Source organism: Aulonocara sp. 'chitande type north' Nkhata Bay, linkage group LG13, assembly GCF_057382095.1.
Source record: "Aulonocara sp. 'chitande type north' Nkhata Bay isolate Kocher_YH1m ecotype deep benthic linkage group LG13, A_spYH_male_GT1.1, whole genome shotgun sequence".
Lineage (NCBI taxonomy): Eukaryota > Metazoa > Chordata > Actinopteri > Cichliformes > Cichlidae > Aulonocara > Aulonocara sp. 'chitande type north' Nkhata Bay.
Genome location: NC_141356.1, coordinates 2,270,432 through 2,294,999, shown reverse-complemented (window position 1 = coordinate 2,294,999; position 24,568 = coordinate 2,270,432). Strand labels below are relative to the sequence as shown.

The window sequence follows — 24,568 nt, the reverse complement described above, 5'->3', positions numbered from 1 at the left end:
ACATCAAACTCCACAGACCCTTAAATCACCCTCACCCAGCTGAACATTGAATATTTTAAAGAAGGTAAGGAAGAAGAAGATGTTGTTAAAGTTAAAGCTATCCAGAGCTCATAGCCAGCCCCAAGCCAGCAGCCTTGGTATGAGTAAAGATCAACACAAAAGAAAAATTCCAGAGATGAGTAAAAAAAAAAAAAGCGAGAGAGAGAAAGGATCAATGCCCTGTGATCTGGTGAAGTTCCTGACATTTGTTTTGGTATATGAATCTGTTGTACCTGCTTTATTTGTAAAGGTAAAATATGTCAGGCAGTGTGGATGCACAGCAACTCATTATTAGACAATTCTTTGAACTTGTTTCCAATAGACACATCATGCTCATCTGATCTGATCTTCTTTTGCTTCCTTAAAAAACCAGTCATCTTTAACGGTGTGTTCACACCGAACGCGATGGACGCGAATAGAGCGTCAGGTTTACATGTAAAGTCAATGGAAAGGCGCGATGACGCGCGATTGCGGGTCCCGCGAAAATTCGGAAGCAGATTTGCGTCGCGAAAATGCCAAAACGCGTGAAACGCGCGTCAGTGTAGCGCGTCTGGCGCGTTTGAGTCGCGAATAAAACCACGCGCGTGAGTTTTTGTGTTGCATTTTGTGCATACGCGCGTTTCGCGTCTACCGCTCGAGTTGGAAAAATCTGAACTCCAGCGTCAAATCGCGCCGCGACAACCAATCAGGAGCCTGGTGACGTGGCTGTTACCTAGGTCAAAGGGGCAGATCCAGCCAAAGCCTTTCATACTTCAATGGAGGGGAAGGCTAATCAATGTGGTAGCAAACAACTCGGAGCTGTACAACACCAGCTGCTTTCAGTACCGAGACAGGAATAAAAAGGACCGAGCTTGGAGGAAGATATGTGAAGAGATCGGGCAACCTGGTAAGTTCATTCATTTCTCTTTTGAAAGTTTTCACTGACCCGGGGAAGCCGCACAAAAGCTAGCAAGCCACCGCTATTTTCCCACTGACGTACAAATACCGTTCTGCTTTTATGCATGTTGTCATTTAGGAATATATTTTATTGTTTATTAATAAACAGCACACAGTGGTCCCGCTGTTCATCCGTCACTGCTTTGCTTTTTCGCTGATTTTTTATTGCACAGTACAGCATTGCATTCTGCAGCCTGATTGACAAATCTCCTGCGCTTGCCAAATTTATCACGTTTGGTTTTGATAACCATCGCGTCCAATAGAAAAAACAGCACAAAAACACCCATAACTATGAGCCTCATTCGGAAATAGACACCTGCACCGTGAGGGAAAAAGGCGCACGAAAGTGGCGGGCAGATGAAGACAAACCGCGGCATAATAATACTTTTACGTTTTGCAATCTACAAAGGTTTGCACTTTGAGAATCAATTGTGAGAACTGTGACCAGGGGCTAGTTATTCTGAGAACCCCTGCAATAAATGAGGGACCACTGTCTACTCTACGATTATTATATCCAACCTGTTAACATTTAATACTGTATTGATAGAACCAACTGATTCTGCAGCAGAGCATCCCCAGTCCCTGAGCTCCTGCTGCTGCACCCACAGATATGTACAGCAAGCACTGATACCTTTTTAGTCGGTGGGATTCCCTTGTGATCACCTTTACTAAATATCTACAACCAATCTGATTATATCCTGTTATTGTTTTTTTTTTTTTTTCAATGTTGAAATTAAAATCTAGTAGCAGCCTTCTCATTTCTTTGTGTTTTGTGCTGTTTTACAGGCCCACAGAGGAGGACGGCTCCGAGGCAGATGAGGGACGGGTCCCAGGACGGTCCATCGGCGGTGGAGCTGGCCATCCTGGAGTCCCTGAAGAGGCCACACCAGTCTCCAATGGAGCATTTCCTCCTCAGCCTTGTTCCTGCTCTGGAGAGCAGCTGGTCCTTTTTATTCCTGTCTCTCTGTAAATTCTTATATTTTATATATTTATGTTTAATGTTTTTCTGTTTGAGACTTTTAATATTATTTCAAATAAATGTTTATAATGACTAATGTCTCAGTTCTACTACACAGCAAATGTTGGCACACAACTTGACACATGTAGAATTTATTTCATATTATACTAATGACAAAATATACTAATACAGTGGGATGCAAAGGTTTGGGCAACCTTGTTAATAGACATTATTTTCCTGTATAAATCGTTGGTTGTTACAATAAAAAATGTCAGTTAAATATCATACAGGAGACACACACAGTGATATTTGAGAAGTGAAAAGAAGTTTACTGGATTTACAGAAAGTGTGCAATAATTGTTTAAACAAAATCAAGCAGGTGCATCAATTTGGGCACCACAAAAAAGAAATGAAATGAATATTTAGTGTATATCAATGTGTGTGTCTCCTATATGATATATGGGGTGCCTTTGTCTGGATGTGCTTCCCATCCAGAGCTGCACAGCACAGAGGAAAGTTCCAGCGCTCCTGGAATCCCTCTGTGATGGACCGCCAGTCTCCAGGTGAAGGCACAGCCATGAAGTCGTCCACTAGACAGTCCCAGATGGACGTCGCTGCCTGGGGGGTGATCTGGCTCACCGTGGACACACCGACTCTGAAACTGAACGCGATGGTCCTGAAGGAGTCCCCGGTGACAAGGAACCTGGACAAAATTGTTCAAAATCAGTATTATGTGTACTGCAGTTACAAAATACATTATTCAAATTCCAAAATACTTTTGTGATGTCAGATTTAAATCACAAAACATGAATCTTACATAAAACATTTTGTAATTATAAGGATAATTACAAAATGTATATTAGATAATATCTAAAACAGTTGTGTTTTGTTTTAACTTTAACATATCATAATTTGATTGGTAGCAACTTTTGCCACTACAGTGAGCCAATCACTCATAATTCCTAAACATGTCAATCAGGTAGGAATGAAGTGAGACATTAATAGAAATAAAGAGTTGTATGTTGACATGTAGCCCTTTCCTTGCTTAAATCATTAATATTTTTGAAAAATTAATCTGTGATAAGACAGCTTATCAAGATAGAACCATGTAACTAGAGATGAACCAAACTGTTCACAGTTTTATCTAACTCTGTTTTAATAAAGGCTGTGACCCCTGCTATAGAGTCTGACAGCTGCAGGGATTATATACAAATATTCAACTATCCCAGAATTAAACCAGGTCTAAATAAAAAGGAGTGAGTATCACTACAAAGGTTAACTCAGTGGTCCTAATGCTACAGTTTGCTATCAGCAAACACCGAGCGCATACATTGATGTGACACCACAGCCATGCTATCATCGCAAACACTGATAACAGCATAAATCGAATTAAATCGGGGCTTGATGAGACCTTCTGAGTATCACTAGAAATATTATAAACAATCGTCTCTGTACCACAGTTTGCTTTCAGCAAACACCGACAGCATTCACTGTTAGCATAGCACATCCATGTTAGCCGTGTATAACTGGATGGTTTAGCATATATTAGCACAGGTATCAATAAAGGACTACCGTATTAAACACTTTTACTAACCTCAGGCAGACGGACAGGCGCTCTGCAGGTGGGATTGAGCACCTGTAATTGGTGTCTACACTCTAAAAAGTGAATTTCAGCAGTAGTTGAAGTTATGTAAAGTTCAGAGTCAGTTTCATTAAGATTTCTGCTTTAGTGGAGCCAGTCTAAATTTGTGGAGTATATCAACTTGTTATTACGTGTTGTTCCCTCAGTACACATGTAACCTGCTATTCTCATTAGAGTCAACCTGCATCAATTAGGTTTCTCGTGACGCAGTCTGATGTCATGACGTCTCCGCCTTCTCCAGAATTTTCTACTTGCGGTTGAGAACAACAATTTGAGAGGCACTTGGCTGCAGGCAGGACCTCGTGAACAATTTGGTCAATAAGGTAACGAAGATATTACTTTTTCCATAGTCCTTGAAGGTAAGTCAAATGTAGAACACATATTTTAATATATTAGATATAAAAATATTCCAACTGCATTGTTAAGTTTGTTAAGTGTTTAGTAAACTGACCTGACCAAACCGCTATCATTCAGCCCTGCTAACATTAGCGAAATGTCAGACCTGTTGGTAGTTTGTGCTTGGACATGTAGGTTAAGTTAGTAGTTTTCCGGCGGTACTCTCTTGTTTTAATATCGTAATGCTAGCTTAAAGTTGTGTATTCATGCAGTGTGTCGGTGTTGGCTTACTGTTAGTTATTCATTAGCATTAGCACATTATAGCGGCAAGCTGGGCCGCGGTTCTCTTCAGACTACTTCGGGCGCGCGCATTTATACACGAGTGGTTGTTCGCAGTATGCCTGTCGGCGCGAATAGTTAATGCGGTCACGGCCACGGGTGATGTAGGAGGTAAAGTTTAGCTGTGGTGGCTCCAGGAAGCATGCATTTACTGCCGCTTGCATTGCTTTCAATGTACATGACGTTAAGAAGGCGAGGAGAAAGGGTGCGTGCAGCGCTCGTACACGCACGGATCAGCCGTGTGAGAAGGAGATGGTGTGCGGCAGAAAATCAAAATTAGAAATCATAGAAGAAAGTATTACACTATTGAACACAGAAAATACAGCCATCAGATTTCTTGTAGACCTAGCACACTTCTGGTCTGTGTCTGAATACATATATAAGTACATAGATGCAGATGAACACTGTAAACATGATGAAAGATCGACAGACTAACTCGAACATATCTTTAATCTTTAGGATCTTTAGGTAGCGCTTCCTTTCCTTCCTGTCAACCTCTCTAGAGGGGTGTCTGCTGATGGCAGAAAGATTACATCACCTCTGGTTGGAACCCTGGACAGTGCCACAACCTTTGGCTTGGTGTCCAATGTGATGCCCCATCGCCACCTTCTGACCTAACTTCTTCTCAGCTCTGTGACTACTTCAAGAGGGGCATTCCTGTGTGGAGGCGTGCCAAGCAGCTCGTTTTACCTGTGAACTTGCGTACTTTCACTTCATCAACAACAAAGGTATGCAAGTTCAAAATAGTAATGTCTCATTTAAACTTAATTCAGTTTTACACTGAACAGGAATCGGCTTTATATATAAAACAATTGCAAAAAAAAAAAAAATGTACCTATGGGCATTTGGGTTTTGTTTTTAAACTTTTGTTTTGAACTTATCCCTTTAAAATCTAATTAGAGAGGGCTGGCTACATTTGATGAATACATTTTGTGTTTAAATGATTTGCTTTGTGTTGGGCAATGTGGCAAAAAGCTGAGATGAGATCTAGTCTCATATCACCATATTGATATATTGTAATATTGCCCAACTCTCCCTCTGTGTTTTCTCAAATTATTTATATACACCCAGTAAAGCGTGTCTCTTTGTTTCTCCAGTGCTATGCTTCATGTGGAGATGCGAGGACTGTGGGACAACATTAACAAAAAGATCTGAATTGCTCAAACACTACAAACTGATTCATAGGCATTACGGACGAGGCCACTCATATCCATGCACTTATTTAAATTGTGCATGTAGGTTCAAGACTTGGAACGCCCTACTGAGCCATCTATCAAGAAATCACCCTGCCCAACAAGCAGTCTCCAAAGCTACGTCCACATTCACTTGCCATATTTGTGGCCATAATCAACTCTCCACAGAAAGAGAATATTTTCAACATATCTATCAGCATCTTAAAAATAAGGAGACTGTAACATGTGTGTTCCAAAACTGTGAATATAAAACCAATGTCTATGAGAACTTCAAAAGTCATAAATACAGAAAACACTCTGGTACAGTGAACACATTTAAGCCTGGAATAAGTTCTGTTGATGAATCTTGTGCCAGTGTTGCCAGTGATATTTCAGATGTGGAAATTATAGAGAGTGATGTAAATTTAAATTCTGCTTTTGACAATGGGTATTCTGATAACTTAGAGAAGGATATTGAGCTTAAAATTGCTTCAGTGCTCCTTAAGTTGGAACACATCTTTCTTGTGTCTAATGCAGCTGTAGATGAGCTTTTGCAGGAGTTAAACTATTTGATTGGTTCTGTTTCTGTGGCGATTACCCAAAAGACTATTAGCCAAGTATTACAAGACAACGGATGCCAATTTGACCAGTCAGTTGTTGAAAAGCTAGCCAGTGTACTCTGTGAGACAAACCCTGTAAAAAAAGCAATTGGAGATAAAGGTCCACTTTCCAGTCCTTGGAGACGAAAAGCATACTATAAGAGCCACTTTAAAGTAGTGGAACCAGTGGAATATATACTTGACCGAAAAAATAACAAGTCATTCCAATATATTTCAATTTTAAAGTCTTTGCAGCATATTCTTGACTGCCAGACAATCTTGGATCAGGCTGTTAATTTGAATACTGTAGATAATCAGCCTCAAAAAACTTCTGTGCACTACAAAACTATCTTCGATGGTGACTTCTTCCATGAAAATGGACTGTTGTCCAAGCAGGAAAGCATTTCATTGATATTATACATTGATGAATTCGAAATATGTAATCCCCTTGGTACATCACGGAGGAAGCATAAAATTTGTGGATTGTACTGGGTTTTGGGTAATTTGCCACCAGGCTGTAATTCTGCTTTAACCTCAATCTATTTGGCTGCTTTAATCAAAAGTAATGATCTGAAGTGCTATGGGTATGAGAAAGTGTTAAAACCTGTAATTAATGATCTTGTAATTTTGGAACAGAGTGGGATATTTCTGTCAAAGTTGGGCAGAACAGTAAAAGGCACTGTTCAGTGTGTTGTTGCCGACAACCTTGGTGCACACAGTATTGCTGGATTCTTTGAAAATTTCTCAGGGACATACGTATGTAGATTTTGCACTGCAGAAACATCAGAGTTCCAGACTATTGAAGTCAGAAGTGAAGTCTTTACTTTAAGAACAAAAGACATTCATGCAGATCATTTACGAATTATCGAGGAAAACAAATGGCCCAGTTATTATGGTGTGAAATCAAAGTGTATTTTGTCAAAGCACCTCTCACATTTTGATGTTACCACTGGGTTTCCACCTGATGTTGTACATGATCTTTTTGAGGGAATTGTTCCTTTTGAACTTGCGCTTTGCCTCAATTTGTTAATCAAAAAAAAGTATTTCACATTATGTACATTGAATGAAGCAATATCATCTTTCAACTTTAAGTGGGCTGACAAAACAAATCGACCTCATCCTGTGGCTCTCAGTTTTGCATCCAAAAAAAGTGTAGGAGGGAATGCACACGAGAACTGGAGTCTTACCAGATTTTTGCCTTTGTTCGTTGGGCAGAGTGTACCCTGTGAGGAGCCTGCTTGGCACATCTTAACAGACTTGAAGGACATTGTTGATCTTGTTGTCAGTCCTGTTCATACTGAGGACTCCATTGCATATCTTGGTTTTAAGATCTCCGAGCACAGAATCAAGTTTCAAGAGGTTTTCCCAGATGTTAATCTTAAACCAAAGCACCACTACTTGGAACATTATCCATACTTGATCCGTAAGTTTGGGCCACTGGTTGCACTATGGACTATGCGATTCGAAGCAAAGCATAGTTTTTTTTTAAAAGAGTTGTAAGGAACATCAGATGCTTCAAAAATGTACTTCTTTCCCTTTCACAGAGACATCAGTATCAGATTGCATATCATTTGCATGCAATTAGCTTTGCCAAACCCCCACTGGAAGTAACAGATGTTTCCACTGTTCACATTGATGTTCTTAACAAGGACATCTCAAATGCACTGAGACAGAAGTCTCCAGATATGGACAATGTGTGCTTGGCTAAAAGTGTAGCATATAATGGACTAATCTACAAGTGTGGGATGATCTTGATCCACGGCTCACTGGGAGGACTGCCAGAGTTTGGTGAAATCATCCAAAAGGTGATACTGCAGGACAAACTAATCTTCATTCTGAAAAAGCTTAGCGGATGGTATATGGAACACTACAGAGCTTATGATCTCAAAACATCACCAAGCAAAGAAGTGGAACTTGTTGAGCCACAAGAACTGCATGATACCTACCCACTGGCAGACTACAAAATTAGAGGGATGCGTCTTGTCACCTTGAAAAGATATGTCCATGTTTAAAGGGTGAGGCCTCAAAATATGATAAAGTATTTTCTTAAGTGGGAAAACAAAACCCAGACCCATACAATACTAATGTGTTCTCAGAACATATTTATTTTATACTGCAAGCCAAAGTGGTGTGATGATGTCATTGGCAATTCATCAGTTATGTCATTTTTTTAATGCAGGTTGCTGGATTCCAGTCAGTGAATGCTAATCCTATGCTCTTCCCCCCTTCTGCTTCTCTTCTCTTTTTCTTCTTTCCTCTCCTTGTTGTCTCCTATATTCTCCTCACCTCCTCTCCTTCTCTCTTCTCTTCAATGTCTCCCATATTCTCGCCATCTCTCTTCTCCTCCCTTCTCCTCTTCGGTTTGCCTTCTCTCCTCGCTGCCTCAGCTGATCTCCACCTCTCCTCTTCATTTTCTCCTCCCCTTTCCTCCTCTCTTTGCCTTCTCTCTTTTCCTCTAGTTTGACATTAAATTCTCCTAATTGGAAATGTCAGTGGTTTACATGTTGATCCTCACTAACTGTGCTTGTGCTTTGTTCTCAGACCACCATGGCTGATTCAACACCTGCAAGACTGAAGGTGATTTTAGGAGAGAACAACATTGAAAAGCTGACTCTTCCAAATGGCATCCCAGAGTCACTTGAAGACCTTCTCAGCACGATAAAGACTACCTTTGGGTTAAAAGGTAACTTCAGACTGCAATACGTGGACCAAGACTTTGGCAACGACTTCTTCAATCTGAATTCTACCACCGAACTTCGGAATTTGGGGACAATCAAAGTGATCCACCAGCAAACAAATCCACCTTTGATCAGTGCCGATCAGTCCACTTCATCTCTGTCTCTTTCATTTGAGTCTGATGACGGTATTTCGGTGGCATCAAATGACACAATTATCCTCTCATCCCCTGAATCTATGTCATCTCGAACACAACAGTGGCCAGAAGACTTTGCAATTCCCCAATTTTCATATGACACAGAGCTACAGCTAGAGAGGGGGAATACTGAGTACCGTGTGAGCCAAAAAATGTTGACTTTAAGCGCCCGAATGCTGTCTGATATCCTGAAAAGAGTTGCAGAAGAAATTTACCGTTACAAGGCCTATCCAGAGGATGCACATTTCTGCGCAGCTGCAGAGGCCCTTATCAAAAAGCACCCATGTTTGAAAGAACCTGGATCATTCAATGGCTGCTACGGTTGGAAACAACGACTGAAGTACAAAATGGCAAACTACAGGACCCAGCTCAAATTACAGGGGTGTCCAGAGCTGTGTGTAAACTCACTGAAATCTAAAGCTACTACAGATGCTTTCCCTAAGTGAAGAAGCCAAAACGTTCTGAAGCTAACTTTTATCCATCCTTTCCTACTGGTGAGACTCTGGACAGCATGGAAAAAGTGAGACTAGAACTTCTGACAGAGATCGGGATAAGGGATAATGAAAGGGTCATCGCAGACAAAATGGCTAACACGTTTGCCTACAGACGACATGAGGTGGTAAACCAAGAACCAAGCATTCAGGAACTGAAGGACAGATGGCCTGCACTCTTCACACAGAAAGAGGTAAGAATGGAACTGAAGTGATCGAAGTCTGTATGCTTCAGGATTTATTGCAGTTAACTTTCATGAATCGGTCATAACTTGATGTGGTTGAGATTTTATAACACTGAACTTAATGAAAGAATTTACATTTTGAATTCCCATATATGTTATACTTTTTGGGATATAGACATTTTGGCATACAATCAGTTTCAGCATTTTGTTCCATAATACAATATCTACTGTCATTTGTGTTTTGTTTTTAGATAAATACAGAGTTCCAGAGGCTCATGGCTGTTCCTCTTGAGTGGAAGTTCATGGCCCAGTTAGACATGCACTCAAGTCAGCTGATCAAAGTCATACGTGCCAAAGGAGGAGCAACACGCCAAAAGATTGCGAACATCATGGATACATTGGACCAGGTAAATCTGTACCATCAAACAAGATACTTCGTAACTAAGAGGGCTGTCAAAATATATCTGAATCCTTCATAAAGACAATATGGGCAGGCCAGTGCTAATCATGGCTTTCATATGCATGAATGTTTTTAGCGACTCAAAAAATACACCACTGAACTCATCCCCTTTTCTTTCTGTAATGAATCTCTGGGCTTGTGAATTACTGTTTTTAAATAAAGTACATGTAAGTTAAGCAATAAGAGTAAGAATGTCTGTCTTATGAAATTTAGAGTTTAAAATTAATCAACATTTGTTGTTCTAGACTGTGGACATTAATCATCGGAGGGAATGTGTGCTGAAAGCCCTCACCATCTTCCTGGGAGAAGATGCAGATGGCCTGATCAAGGAATACCTTGTAAGTTTCAACAGTTTGTCAGCACATCTTGTCAAAGGGACACAAAAAAAGTTAACTGTTAGAACAAACATAACACGTGAACCCTAGTTGGATTGCTGACATGTATTTATTATCATGACCATATTGGACATTATGTAATTCCCAGCAACAACACATTACATATTGGATTGACTTTGTTTTAAGTAAGACGGGCTTACTTGATTATTTAAGTTCAAAGGAATAGTTTGACATGTTGGGAAATCTTATATTTCTTGCTTACAATTTGTTTAGAGTCAGATTGATACACCTCTCTCTGCTGTTTCTGGTGTGTGATGACACCCAGCCAAGAAATAGCCCAGCACATAACACATATTGGTACATCACCCAAACACTTAATCACAGTAAGAAGTGAGGCTAATGATGATTTGTGTTTGTGTCTTGTACCCATCTGTAGGACTGTGGAGCAGATGATGTTCAGAGGGACCTGGAGGAGGTCACCATGGCAGTGTATGTGATTTGGAAGGAGGGGGAGGGACTGCAGGAGCCACCTGAAGACATTGGCATTGTCATTGAGGGTGTGGAAGTGTTGCATGAACTAACTTCGGTTGCCTCAGCTTGTGCCCTGCTTCTAGGTTTGATCTATGCACTCAACCTAGCTTATCCAAAACCCTTTCGCTTCACTTTTGAAGTGCTCCAAAAAATCTTCATGCAGCTTGATCAGCACAAGATGTCCCCCAAAGTCCAAAATCTGTATATCAAACTTCAAAGCTCCCAGTAATGGCACAGAACAATGACCAACAAATGGCCCTGTGCCATCCCAGCCAACATGTATATATGGGCCCCACCTGGTTTTTGCTCGGGCTAGATGGGTACCATATGGGCATGGGCTCAAACTGGTCTTTTTGTATGGGGCCTACTTGGGTTCTTCACATTAAACCCATGTGGGCAATGCCAAGTGGGCACTTTTAGTAGGTCCTAGCTGGGTCAAACATGGGAAACACTTAACTTGGTACAAAATGGGAAACACATGTAGGACCCACTTGGGTTTTTCACATGGGTTAGATATGTGCTAACATAGTCTTTTAAAGAAAAGCTGTTTTTGTGTGCCCCAGGTGGGGCAAACTGCATCATTCCATGTTTGGCATTGATCACCACCTGCACTCATGTATCTATCTACTTAGCACTTTTAATTCTTATTCTTATTTTTATATCTATTTAAGCGTTTATGACAGTATGTTTGCACCAAGCACCGCAGCAATTTCCTAATGTTGTAAACCTGCTCAACATTTGGCAATAAAACCCTTTCTGATTCTGATTCTTTTAAGTGAGGTGTTGCTATTGTTATCATTACGATATATTCTGTCAATTATGCTTTTATTATTATGTTGTTTTATTTTTATGTTATTTGACAATTATTACATATGATTTTTTAAAACATAATAACCATTCCTATACTTAAAAAACTAAGCAAAACTAAAATTTATCTGTTTAACTTGTGCATGGTTTGCCTTTTAAAATGTTTGTATCAGGCATAAAATGACTTTTTAAATAAAGTTGTTTTTTAAAGTGAGCGGTTCCTATAGGGCTTTGGAGAAACATCGTGACTGGGTTCCAGCGCTACACAAGGGACCTGCTTCAAACATACCACCATGCCAATCAGATTACTTCTTCTGAGGGTGAAGAGGTGACCCTCCTGGATAAGATGGTGAAGGTTTGCTGCGTTTGGTGAACAGTGTGATAATAAAACCAGGGAAGAATGAAGCCTGCTCCTGTTAAATATTCTTAAGTCTTGTGCTGTTAAAATTGCTGTATTTTTTCAAAAGATACAGTAAATAAAGTAATGTTAGTAGTGGGTGATATCATGTAAACACTCATGATTTGTGTAAACATTTTGTCATTTGTAAACTATAAATGACATGGATTCTACACTGTAACTGATGTGATGTTCTATAAAGTGGTTTTAATAAAAAAAGAGGCAAAATTAGTTTGTTTCTTTATTCAACTTTTGAACAGTGGGACTCAGTCAGTAGATATTCAGTAAATGCAAATTATTTACACGGCAGTGCACTACAGGCATAAATCTAGACCCCTAGATAAAACATTATGGGTCATTCCCACAACCCACAGCTTTACTGTGTTCCAGCAAAGTATCCAATAGCAGTGACAACTCCTCCACAGTAGCAGGTGGGATTTTTCTTTTTTGAGGACGGCTCCTTTTACCTTTCAATACGGATGGTCTGTTTATGTTTTGATCAAGAGTCTTTTTTTAGGCAGCTGAAGAGGAGAAGTCTATCTTATGGCCAACCTCTGGCTGTATCTTGGTATTATTACCCAGCAAAACCCAGTATGCAGGTTCATCTGTAACAGTCCTTGTGCCACGGATCAACACTGTTGCTTCTACATTAAACAGAAGAGCAGCGACATGGCTGCAGGTCTCTGCGACTCCGGCCTTACAGCTGCAGTGGGCGGCTTCAACCTTCCCTGTGATGCTCACAGTGACTCATGGCTGCAATGCTGGTTCATTCAGTCTTTGAGAGTGCAGGACCTGAAACACACACAAAGTTCATTTAAAGACAAGAACTAATGAGCCAAGGCCGACACAAATGTGTTTTATCTACTTTATCATAAATGTAACAAAGTGTATAGAAAGTTAGCACATACATGTAATTTTTCATTTCTTTATGTGTCCATCTATAGAACGCTGCATGTTATAGTGTAAATCTGTCTGTTCTCTGTCAGAAACCTGGCTGCAGAAAATGAACCTAAAGTATGTAATGCAAGGATGTCATCACTTTAGCGATGTAGAAAGCATAAAGTGACAATTATGAATCACTTAATATGATAAGGAGATTCTGCAGGTCATTAATCAATGTATAAAATTAAAATAAAATGTATTTTTAGTGACACAGGATACAAACATGGAAGCAAGATGTATAATTAGGATTATTTATGAATAAATTAGTGCAATTTCTTTAACCATAAAGAATAACTAAATCCTTCAGGACAATGTCTCATCAATGCACTGAACTCACTATGTTATCCCTCTAACAGCCTCCACATGTTCTCACTGTAATTTCCCCTCATGAATGAATTTATGCTGCACTAATGTGAATGTTTGCAGGGAAATCAAACGCATTTCACACGCAGTACTCGAGCTGACTTACCTTTGTTTGAATGACGACTTGTACGCGCTGACTCCACATTTCCTATGCACGCTATTTTCTGCAAGTACCGCTGCTTTGCCTCTTGACGCATTCGGTCTCTATACAGTCCATTCTCTTTTGAGCTGCTTTTAAGCATCTTTCTTGTAGTTGTCGTTCCAACACAGTTGTCGTGTCCAAATTCATGGGCTGCATCCTCCTGAGGCCGCATTTGTAGACAGATTACGTCACAGCGACGCGCCGAAGGCTGTCCAAATTCGTAGACCCCTCCGAATGCAGCCGACAAATGCGTGCTCCTTTTTCCGAATTTGAAGGATGGGTCGGGTGTGTCCTTCGTGGCCCACCATATCCCAGAATTCATAGCGCGGCCCAGCCAAGCTCCAGTTTCCGGCTAATGGCGGCCGCTACTAAGTTTTAAAATTACTCTTATTAATCTTTCTGGGTCACAAAATAAACTTTTAACATATTTTCAGGTGAGAATGTGGGTGTGTAAACTTCAAATATCTGCTTTGTTTGTCAAGATATTGCATATTTGCAAAAGTGCATGGAACGTTTTCGGTGACGTCTGTCACCCCACCGGCTCGATAGCTTGCCAGCCCAGAACAACTTCATTCACGTAACGATGGCGGCACAAGATAAACCGGGAGACGAATACACTTTTAAATGTAAGTATGTGAAAATATGGTGGTACAAAAATTAAATTTTTATAGCGGTTATGTTGTTAGGGTTGTGAATTTGCATAGACTTGTAATATTTATTTAAACAATCTTCATAAAAAGTGTCCGTAAACTAGCTTGTATGGTGGGTCCCACGGTTTTTCATTGGCGCTTACATTTTTCCCAATCAACGTTTTTGTGATATGTTTATAGGGAGCAAAGAGCAAACGGCAGACTTTATTAAAACTAGAGGAGAAAATGATCACCTCTTCACCGGGGTAAAAAATTCAGTGACTGTGGGATGGAGGTACACGAATAAATCAATTTACACATCATATTCATCTGAGTACGGTTTCAATAACCCTCATTCTGTACAGAACCTGTGATGTCCAGACGTATTCCTCTTGTGTTCTGCTGTGAAAACTTTTGGATTTAGGGATTATCATAGTTGTTATGGTTTTCTCTCTTCTCTTATTTTTTTGTGTGCGATCAGGACTATTCTTGAGAAGATGGGCCTGCAAGGGAAAGTCACCCCCTTACAGGCCAAAAAGAAGTGGGACAACTTAAAGAAAAGATACAAAGTATGTGTGCTGTCAAGAAGATAATTTTTAAGAATGAAATTTAATAAATGTACATTTACTAAAAGTTGTATTGTTTACATTTGTCTGTCATTTCTGATTTCCTCTGCCTTTAGGATTGCAAGTGTCCAGGGTCAGGTGAGGGAGTCAGTGGGAAGCCCACTGCTGCTACTTGGCCCTGGTTTGGCCTCATGGATGAGGTGATGGGACAGAGGCCTTCCATTAGGCCCCCTGTCCTTATTTCCTCTCTCCCTGAGGACACTCCAGGGCCAAGTACAGCAGTGGATGACCAAAGCGAGATGGTAGGGGAGACGGATGAGGAAGGAGGTCAGCCAGCAGCAACGGGAAGGAAGAGGAGAAGGGAAAGACAGGATGAGCTCCTTGAGCTCATCAAAGAGGACATGCAGTACCAAAGGGAGGCTGAGGAGAGGAGAGAACGGGAGAGCAGGGACAGGATGGACAGACTTTTTTCCATACTAGAAAGATTAGTTCCGAAATAAGTTAAAAATATATTTTGATATGTTCTTACTTGTCAATTTGTCAATTTAAAACTCTTCAAAGGTAAATAATAATAAAACAAGAATATTTCTAAAACATGAATTTTAGTCAGAGAAGGATAAATATATACAAATATTTACAAATTTTCACACAGGATTAACCAAAGTGACCTGTTCCTGGACCGTTTTTTTTTTTTTTCAAATATACTTTAAAGATCACACAAACAGAAAATCTCTGGCAGTGTTGCTGGATTTGCCGAAAGAAGATCAGACATGGATGGGGTGCTGCGACTGTGACCCGTGGTTTGTCTTTTCTGGTCAGAAAGTGGAGAATGGCACAGGGTGGTGTGCAAATAGTTTTAGGATGCTTCCTCCCTCTGTCCACTGCATCGTCCATCCATGGGTTTGCAGGGCTGACTCAATCGACGGCTGCCACACCACTAAGAGGTTTTTCAGAAATATGCAAACCAGAGAAAGTGGATTCACTACTAGTATAATACTTGTGACTCTGTAGCAGACAACAGTTTGAAAAAGTGGTATTAAAAAAGATGCTTAGATAAATGTTTACTTGCCTGTTAACAGTAGTCATGGTCTGGTGGTACCTCCTCCAGGGCAGACACCTCGGCAGACAGCTGGTCCCGCCACAGAGCACCACTGACTGCCTCCAATCCAGCCTCCCCCTCATCATCCTCTGCTCCATCTTCCTCAGGTTCATCCTCAGGAGCCACAATGTCACCAGCACTGAGGCAAATGTTGTGGAGGATGGCACATGCTGTTACTACCTGTAATGATATACATATACACATTATTCTTTCATACACACACACATACATACATATATACACACACACAATTAATTTGACATTGGGTGGTCACTTACATGAGGTACAAAGGTGTGGTGCACCTCCAGCGCTTGCAGGAAGATGGCCCTGAACCTGTTCTTCATCATCCCAAAAGCACGCTCTATTATGGAGCGTGCCCTGGAATGATGGCTGTTAAAGCGCTGGGCTCCCACACCTTGGACTGGCCTCTTGTAGGGTGTGATGAGGGGGAGTGGACGCCCGAGGCATGGGTACCCTCCATCTGCGAGGATGAAATGCCCTGGAGGAGGGTAGACGGACTGTCTGTACAGTGGGCTGTGGCGGAGCACCCTGGAATCATGCACCGACCCAGGCCAGCCCACGTATGTGTCGATGAAGCGGCCCCGATGGTCACAAACCGCCTGCAAGATGATTGATGGAAACAGTTTTCTGTTCCTATAGCACTGACCATCAGGGCCACTTGGACACTTGATGGGTATGTGGCAGCCGTCGATTGCACCCACCGCTTTCATAAAGGCTCTGTGGCGTGCCAGCCCTGCAAACCCACGGGACACTACCTCCAGGTCCTCTGGAGTTGTTGGGAGGTGGATGACCTGGTAGCGAATGGCCAACACCTCTTTCGTGACTCGGTGGACGATGTAGTGGACAGTAGAACGCGGCATCCCAAACACTCTTGAGACCACCCTGTAGGATGCTCCACTTGCCAACCAGAAAAGAAACACCAGGATCTCAATTGTGGCACCCCATCCATGCCGCCGATCCTGGTTCAGGAGATTTAACAACACTGCCAGAGACTCCCTGCTTAGCCGAAAATCAGGCCTTGGATCCTCCTGGCTAAAAAAATGGTCCAGGACTGGTACACTTTGGTTAATCCTGCAGTACAACGGCCTTTTCTGGTTAAGGAAAAGGTGGAGAACAGCATAAACAGTTTTAATAGAAAGGTATGACTTCATTTATTTTATGACATCAAAGCATTATTCTGATTACTAAGCTTGAGTAAAATATACTAACACTGAGAAATAACATTTTATACATTTCATCTGTGTAGCTAAGCTTTTTTGTGAACTCAAAAATAACGCTGTTTTTGGCTTTCTGACAATTTTACTGCAATTTTATGTACAAAAATAAGTAACAGATCATATGAATAACTGAAAATAAATGTAAACTTATAGAAGAACATTTTCTAAGAGATTTTGTTCATATATTTTGAATGACCGCCGTCATTCAGTCACTGAAATTATCCATAAAACTAGCTAAGTAATTCCTAAATGCGTCTAGTTTTACCTGGATATGATTTTCTCTGATGAGCCTGGAGTACAAAACATGCCGGCGATGACGACCACGACACAGTTTTTTTAGATCGTTGATAATTAAAAATGAACACAAAAAACGGAGAAAGATTTCGGGGTCCATTTTCGTGCCCTGGCGCTGACGACCGGAAATACTTTGAATTAAGGGCGGGAGTAGATCGAGAAGGCTAGACCGTCCAATTTCACGGCCGTTTACTTCCGGCCTACCCGATCTTCTGAGGACCTGGCCCACATAGACCGCGAAGGCCGGGTCCTCAGGAGAATGCAGCCCATGAATTTGGACACGACCAGCGTGTTTGTTTTGATTCGTAGACCCCGAAAATGGCGCTGCGCTCCCACAATGCATTGCGGCGTGACGTCAACTCCAAAGCCCTTCGCGGTATTTTTTGTTTAAATGAGGGAGGAGCGGATTGCGCCGCCTATGAAAAAAACAACTTTTTAAATAAAGTTGTTTTTTAAAGTGAGCGGCAACCAGTCTTCGCAGTCTTTTTTGTTGAAATGAGGGAGGAGCAGATTGCGCCGCCTATGGACTAGTGTGGTCTGTCCTCAGTTGCGAGCAGATTTTTGACTTGCTGGTTCCTGGAGGACATCGATTATTTAAAGGAATTTAAAACTAACACCAAGGTAAATACTGAAGGTTTGATAAGTTATCATCAATGGTTATTTTAGTTGCTTTCTATACTTGTCCTAAACGGTATAAGGGAGAGAGGCATATAACATCCTTAGCTAGCAGGTGAAACTGGGTTAATTTACTGTCATTGTCTTTGGCGAATATAATTAAAAGTTACTCACAAAACTCCTACTGCCTATATTCTACTCAGTAAAGTACATTTTATCTTATCTTATTCTGTTTCCATCGCACCAATATCTCTATGCAGTTTGTGAATTTACGTAATATAATGTACACCGCGTTTTTTCTCCCTCTGTGCATCTGCAACCAGCTATTTTTAATTAATTCAAAAAGTAATGATTTTTTTATTTTTTAGTACTGTGCTTTAGTGGATTCCCGCTCAGGTAATGCGGCCATTATGCACTACTCAGTAAACAAAATGGCAGTTAGTCGTACAGTACCACGTGACATACATGTGCAATGTGGCAAGCTCACTTTATAGGGGTGTAAAATATGAGATGATTGTTTAAATTACTGCAGTAGATGCCTGCAGCTTAAATGGTAATGTTATCAGATGCATTTATGGTATGCAAAAAGAAGGGGGGCGGGGGGGGGGAACAAACACAGCTTTTTCAGCCTAAACACTGCCTGGATCACTCTCTTAGGCTACGTCCACACGTACATGGGTAATTTTGAAAACGGACATTTTCTGTTTTCCTTAAAAAAAAAAAAAAAAAATCCCATCCACTCGTAAAAGCCAAAACGCTGCTGCTAAAGCAGCAGGTGGCGATATATTCCTAATGTGTAGAAATGTTGGCCAATCAGAAGTCATGAAGCCTGGGTGGGAAAGAGTAAACAAAGATGGTGCATAGAAGCAGAACTGAGTCCTATGTGTGGAGGGACAGTAACTGTGTGTATGTAAGCATATTAACACTGCATAGAGTAAAATTAACAGTAATGGTATTTTTTCTAAGTCATTGTAGAAATTCATTTCACCGAAGCAATAACCTGGCACATGGTGTGATGTCAAAAAAGGCACAGACCTTTGATGCTGCGTTTCCTCTGTTTCCCTCATCCACACCTAAACGCAAAAACGTTTTTTGAAAATCTCCACCCTTGCATGAGTTTCAAAAAAGTCTCCGCTTTCAAATACTGGTGTACGTGTGGACGTAGCCTTAAATACTGTGCTGTTCCATCTAGTTATTGGTTACTGAAAAATGTCCAAGGCAGTTATTAATTTAATAAATAAGTGCAGCTGTTCAGATCAGATGGTGATGTAGGAAAATGCAGAACATCTTACTATAGCTGAATGCTGTGTAAAACACTAGTATTAAATCTAACTCCCATTGATGGCTTAATTAACTATTTAATAAAATTAAGTCTTTCACTAAATATCCCCCTATGCATAGTTAAGTAGTCTATGTAGCAGTCTACTGCAGGGATGTCCAAAGTGCAGCCTGCAGGTCATATGTGCCCCCCTAAGTGATTTTGTGTCATTCAACTGTAAATGAAACATGTTAAAATTTTATAGTGCTTGTACAGCACACAGTTGCTGAAGATAGACAATTAATAATATTTTTATGTTCAGATTTGTTCTGGGATATGTCACCATTTATATATATATCTTCCCGTGACTTTAAAGTCTGTCAGCTAGTTAGGTACATTTTTGCACTGCCAGTGTTTGCTGTTGGAGTTGATCAGTTTACCATATAAACACTTGCAGTGCATTTCAAACTTATAATTACACTGTTCATTTTGTGGATTAGTAAGTAAATCTCCTATATTGAATTATCCTGGAAAAAATGGAAACGTTTGCAACTTTTTCTTTCTCATGTACTTTCTTTTATTTCCTTACGACATTTAGATTCTTTGGGATCTCAAACACCATCTTTGACATGTAAGTCATTTTCATATTATTTGTATTACTTATTAGCCATATTCATTAGCTTGCACGGATTATTTTGAAAAGTGATGGTTAATGGGACATCTGTGAAAGGAGTGCATTACTATTTTTTTTCTTCTGGTAATCGGTATAAATGTTTATTTAGCTGCAGGAGTCAATGACCAATTTCACAATTAGACATCTATTGAAATTTCAATGTTTTGTGCTAACATAATGCCAACAGTGCTCTCTTCACATGTCCCACAACTCTGACAGTTTTGCTCCTCCCCTCACAATTGGAGTCCTCTCTGAGCTGCTGCTGTCAGGTGCATCAAAACATTTTACATTCCCTTGTTATTCTAATCTCTATCTGAGTTTAGGACTCCAAACATTCACACCTGCTGTCAGTAACCAGAGCTCACAGGACTGTAAAGTAGTGCAGCTCATTAAGGTGAATTGAATTGAAATCTATACTTTATAGGAAGGTTTTTACTGATAAAAGTGGTAATAAACATGGTAACCAATAAAAATGCAGTGCCGCTTTAAAAAAAAAGAAGAAATTACTCCTGTAATTTCTAACAGTTTTTTTTAACACCAGGTGTGAGCATCCATAGTCGTTAAGCTTTGGTAAAGATTTAAAAATAACATAACATTAAACATTAAATAAGTTTGATGGTGTTGACAGCAGCAGCTCAGTGTTAATCAGCGGATGGTGAGGGGAGCAGGAAAGCACTTTTCGTCATAGTTGTTGGAGTTGTTTAAGATGCTGGTCTTCATGGGAACAAAAATTAACTGAGTTGTTTTCCATTCTATAGAAATTGTGTATCTACTTTTTAATAAGTCTTTATGCTGATGTTCTTAATTATCATGTATTGCAGATTTTATTTTTAAGCAACAACATTTTAGAATGCAATCAGATCAGATGCAATCAAAATCAATCATCCCATGCAATCAGCCTTACAGTACAGTTTTGTAAGCTGTGCACACAAACAGACTGTTAATTTACAAAATTGATCATTCAACAAATGTAAATCACTGCAGATTTTTTGTTTTAGGTGCACTGTATGGGCTCAAAATGTGGTCATAAATATTTTGTATTTGTAAATCAGGATTTGTATGTGTAAAAAGAATTTGTGTGTGTGTAAAAAAAGATTTGTCTGGGATAAAAGCACACACACTCACAGCTGATTTTATGACACTTTTACAGCTAAAACAACAAAATATTCACAGGTGTCCTGCTTAACATTATGGATAAATGATAAAGGGGTAAGGAATAGGGGTGGGTTTTGATTATATATTTATCAAATAAAACCTATTTTAGTTTGGAGAAAGTAAATGAGAGCAGACACGCATTCTGCACAAAGATGTAAACACAAAGCGCGGACCCGCCGACAGATCAGAATCAGTGAGATGTGGCCTTTCTCAGCCGACGGCACTTTGTGTTTTTTGTGCTAGATTCTGAAGCTGCAGGTTTTATCTTTCTCAAAACAATATTGACTGAACCAGCAGCAAAAGAAGATCCAAACTACACTGAAAATTTCGCTTCACGTAAACATCGTCATGAATTCCCTCTTACTTTTGCTGTTTTGGTTGTCCACCATGGTGGTTTTCCATGACGGTACTGGAATATTTCTAACATTTTGAGTTATTTTCCAGTATTAGAAAATCAGCACTGCTCAGTGTTAACCATTGTTAATCTTCAAAACTGACTAGGTTACTTTTAAACATATAACACTGTCAAAAGTGTTAATTTAACACTCAACAGTGTTGTATTTAACACTCAGAGATGTGGACCCATATAGACACTCTCCAGTGTTAATTTAACACTGGAGATTTTGCTGTGTAGTATTTCTTATCTCCACACAATTAACATTAAGTAATATGTAAAGCGTCCATTTATCCTCCATTCCTGGTCCATTATCTTAAGCTTAGGCTGCTCCCCCTGTGACCCAATCCGGTACTAAGTAGAGAGGCCCAGACTTCGCTCTCTCCAGTCTCTTGGCCCTGCTCCTCCAGCGGAATCCCAAGGCATTTCCAGGCCAGCAGAGAAACATAGTCCCTTTAGCATGTCCTGGGTGTTCCTCTGGGTCTCTTCCTGGTTGGATGTGCCCAAAACGCCTCCCCAGGGAGGCATCCTACCCAGATGCCAGTATCTAATCCAGGGGTGTTAAACTCAAATACACAGTGGGCCAAAATTCAAAACTGGAACAAAGTCCCGGGCTAACGTTAATTTTTATTGAAATATATTTATTCCTCCAGATATAGGAATGAATCTTTTCTTATGGACTCAAACACATTTTGCTGAAAAACTGAATATGGAACAAGCAAAGCTTAATACTAAACAATATATATATATATATATATATATATATATATTAGCTGTATAATACCAGTAGGCCAGCTCTAATAGTAATTTGGTATGGCTTCGCGGGCCAAATGTAAGTAGGCTGCGGGCCAAATTTGGCCCGCGGGCCAGAGTTTGACACTTATGATCTAATCTGTCCTTTTTGTATGTTCCCCTCAGGTTGCCATGGTAGCAGATATAGGGGGAACAAGCGTAGATGATGCTACAAGGAGAATGATGAAATTCCTCATATCACCCGAGCTTGCCGTGGAGTACAACTTGCTTGGCCGACATGGGAAGAAAAAGTTCCGAGATTTGCGCCTCTTTAATGTTGTGTATGGTAAGTTAATTTCACTTGAGACACTTTTTTTAATAAAGTGTTTGAAAGTGTAAGTGAGATTGGTTATTGTGCCATCTTATATATTTGAGGCAAGAAAGTGAAATAAACATTGTTCTTTGTAAATCTTTCCGAAAGGAAGTAAGCTACGGTTACCTTTACTTTGGCTTACCCATTTTTCTTCTTCATTTGCAGAGGCACTGAAGAAGAATTCTTTGACTGCAAAAGTCAACCTGCAAGAAGCAGAGAAAGCTCTCTCCAAATGGTTCACTGAAGCTAGAGACAGAGGAGGACTGAGGGCTGCTAGGGGACAAAATAGACTAACGGCTCTGTAAAAAACATAACAGACACCTCTGCTGATTCAAGTCAAGGTTCTGAGTTTCCCTTCTTATTTTTTCCCATGTTGCTACAGTTCCAACTCTAAGCAATTTGAATGTAGTTTGATATTTCGAGTTTTTTAAGTTCACACTCCTTGGAATAGTTACTTAAACCCACAGTTGTGTGACAAAATTAATGTGAACAAAATGTGTTTTGTGTCCCCTCTTGATTTCTATTTGCAGTCAGCTTTAATATATTTAGTGTCTTTGTGTCACAGAAGCCGTATTGGCTGTCTGTTAAATTGATTTTGTGGCTGTTTTTCTACATGGGACCCACCCAGTGCCAGAAATTAGCTAATTCAAACAGGTAGTAAGATGCAACTACAGAACCCACTGATAATGCCATTCCAACTTTTTAGCTCATGTTTTCCTCATGTTGTACACACTAAGAACTTGAAAAATGGGGCCCGGGTGGGTTTATGAGTACTTTGCCCAGTTGGGGTCCATTTAGTTCCCAGATTTTACCAATATAACACCAAGATGGGCTTATAAAATGGGGCCATTATGGAACCCGTGGACAATCCCACTTAAAACCCACTTTTTAGCCTATGTGATGCCCACATGGTACCCACAAAAACTGGAAAGATGGGGCCTGGGTGGGTTTTTGTGTATGTTGCCCAGTTGGGGCCCATTTAGTTCCTAGATTTTACCAATATAACACCTATATGGGCATTTAACATGGGGCCATTACGGAACCCGTGGACAATCCTATATGGGGCCCATTTTTCAGCCCATTTCCAAACCATATGGGCCCCACATATAAATGTTGGCTGGGATAATGCGAAGGAACAACTGTGTTTGGACATATAGCATGTAAAATATGTAGTCTCTTTTGGATGTTGGGCCTTTTTTATGCTCCAAGAGACCTCAAACCCCAATTTAATGTGCTTTTATACATACTTTGTATGGTATTTTTATTTATTTTTAAAAAAATTTTCAGACATATTTGCCTTCGTTTCAAGGGAAAGGTTGCATTTCAGGTTTGATGTGCTCAGTTATACAACAAACTGTTGTGACATTCTAAAACTCTAAAGGAGTGTTTATATTTTTTCATCCCCATTGGTCAGCTACACTGTTCAGATATTTATTCATTGGCTATAGCTGAAGAGAAGTTTCTGTATACTCTTGGGGCACTTTTTCATAGTTGACACTATATGTGTTGAGATTGATATTTGTGTAATACTGTGTTGCACTTTACACTTTGATGACAACTTTGTGGTCCTACTAAGCGTTACTTGCATTTTGTGCATATGTGTTTTAAAAAGGACAAATGTGTAATGTGTTTGATCAAAAGCTGTGTTGGTTGCCATAAAGGTAATACTTTATTACATTTATACAATAAAGCATTTAAAAAAAAAAAACATTGGATTTTGAATTTTTGAAAAATATTTTCAGCCAACTTAAAATTTTGATTTAAGCTTTATTAAACAAACTAAAATTTCATTTTAGAGTCACTACAAAAAGTAATTTACACTAAACCACATTTTGATGCCTTCTGGGAGAGGAGGCATCTTTTTGGGGCAGACGGGCTCCACCTCAACGCCTGGGGACGCCGTTTGCTGTCCGCCAATTTGGCATTTGGCGTACAGCACTCCCGCACATCGCCCTGTCACTACCCCAAATTGACATTACCTGCAGATCTGTCTGCC

The 24,568-nt window shown here is 40.1% G+C and overlaps 2 protein-coding genes and 2 long non-coding RNA genes across 5 annotated transcripts; all 4 read left to right on the top strand.

Annotated features, from left to right (window-relative positions):
• Positions 1-610: 610 nt before the first annotated feature.
• LOC147315435 (uncharacterized) lies at positions 611-2,030 on the top strand. Its single transcript, XR_015124348.1, has 2 exons — positions 611-925; positions 1,762-2,030. It is a non-coding gene; the product is annotated as an uncharacterized LOC147315435 (long non-coding RNA).
• Positions 2,031-3,523: 1,493 nt separating this feature from the next.
• Positions 3,524-12,317, top strand: LOC147315434 (uncharacterized). Of its 2 annotated transcripts, XM_086258245.1 has the most exons (5): positions 3,539-4,978; positions 8,563-9,578; positions 9,821-9,976; positions 10,275-10,367; positions 10,801-12,317. In XM_086258245.1, exons 2-5 carry the CDS (start codon positions 9,405-9,407, stop codon positions 11,122-11,124), a joined length of 747 nt encoding a protein of 248 aa, XP_086114371.1. In that variant the 5' UTR covers positions 3,539-4,978; positions 8,563-9,404; the 3' UTR covers positions 11,125-12,317. The 2 variants fall into 2 exon arrangements, 1 of the variants encoding a protein (XP_086114371.1); XR_015124347.1 differs by lacking the exons at positions 9,821-9,976; positions 10,275-10,367; positions 10,801-12,317 and adding exons at positions 5,348-7,444; positions 7,566-8,036 and having other exon boundaries at positions 3,524-4,978; positions 8,563-9,402.
• A 1,812-nt stretch (positions 12,318-14,129) lies between these two features.
• On the top strand, positions 14,130-15,658 carry LOC147315433 (uncharacterized). The gene is made up of 4 exons (XM_086257993.1): positions 14,130-14,172; positions 14,377-14,470; positions 14,657-14,744; positions 14,858-15,658. The coding sequence occupies exons 1-4, from the start codon at positions 14,130-14,132 to the stop codon at positions 15,239-15,241; spliced, it is 609 nt and encodes a 202-aa protein (XP_086114119.1). The 3' UTR covers positions 15,242-15,658.
• A 4,139-nt stretch (positions 15,659-19,797) lies between these two features.
• Positions 19,798-24,258, top strand: LOC147315432 (uncharacterized). Its single transcript, XR_015124307.1, has 3 exons — positions 19,798-19,876; positions 22,386-22,545; positions 22,738-24,258. It is a non-coding gene; the product is annotated as an uncharacterized LOC147315432 (long non-coding RNA).
• Positions 24,259-24,568: the final 310 nt, after the last annotated feature.

Excerpts from the sequence above, each read along its gene's own strand:
- LOC147315433 (XM_086257993.1), top strand. The coding sequence starts at position 14,130 with ATGGCGGCACAAGATAAACCGGGAGACGAATACACTTTTAAAT. Across the intron at positions 14,173-14,376 it reads AGACGAATACACTTTTAAAT|GGAGCAAAGAGCAAACGGCA; the intron begins GTAAGTATGTGA and ends ATATGTTTATAG. Across the intron at positions 14,471-14,656 it reads TCAGTGACTGTGGGATGGAG|GACTATTCTTGAGAAGATGG; the intron begins GTACACGAATAA and ends GTGTGCGATCAG.
- LOC147315434 (XM_086258245.1), top strand. The coding sequence starts at position 9,405 with ATGGAAAAAGTGAGACTAGAACTTCTGACAGAGATCGGGATAAGGGAT. Across the intron at positions 9,977-10,274 it reads TCATGGATACATTGGACCAG|ACTGTGGACATTAATCATCG; the intron begins GTAAATCTGTAC and ends TTGTTGTTCTAG. Across the intron at positions 10,368-10,800 it reads GCCTGATCAAGGAATACCTT|GACTGTGGAGCAGATGATGT; the intron begins GTAAGTTTCAAC and ends ACCCATCTGTAG.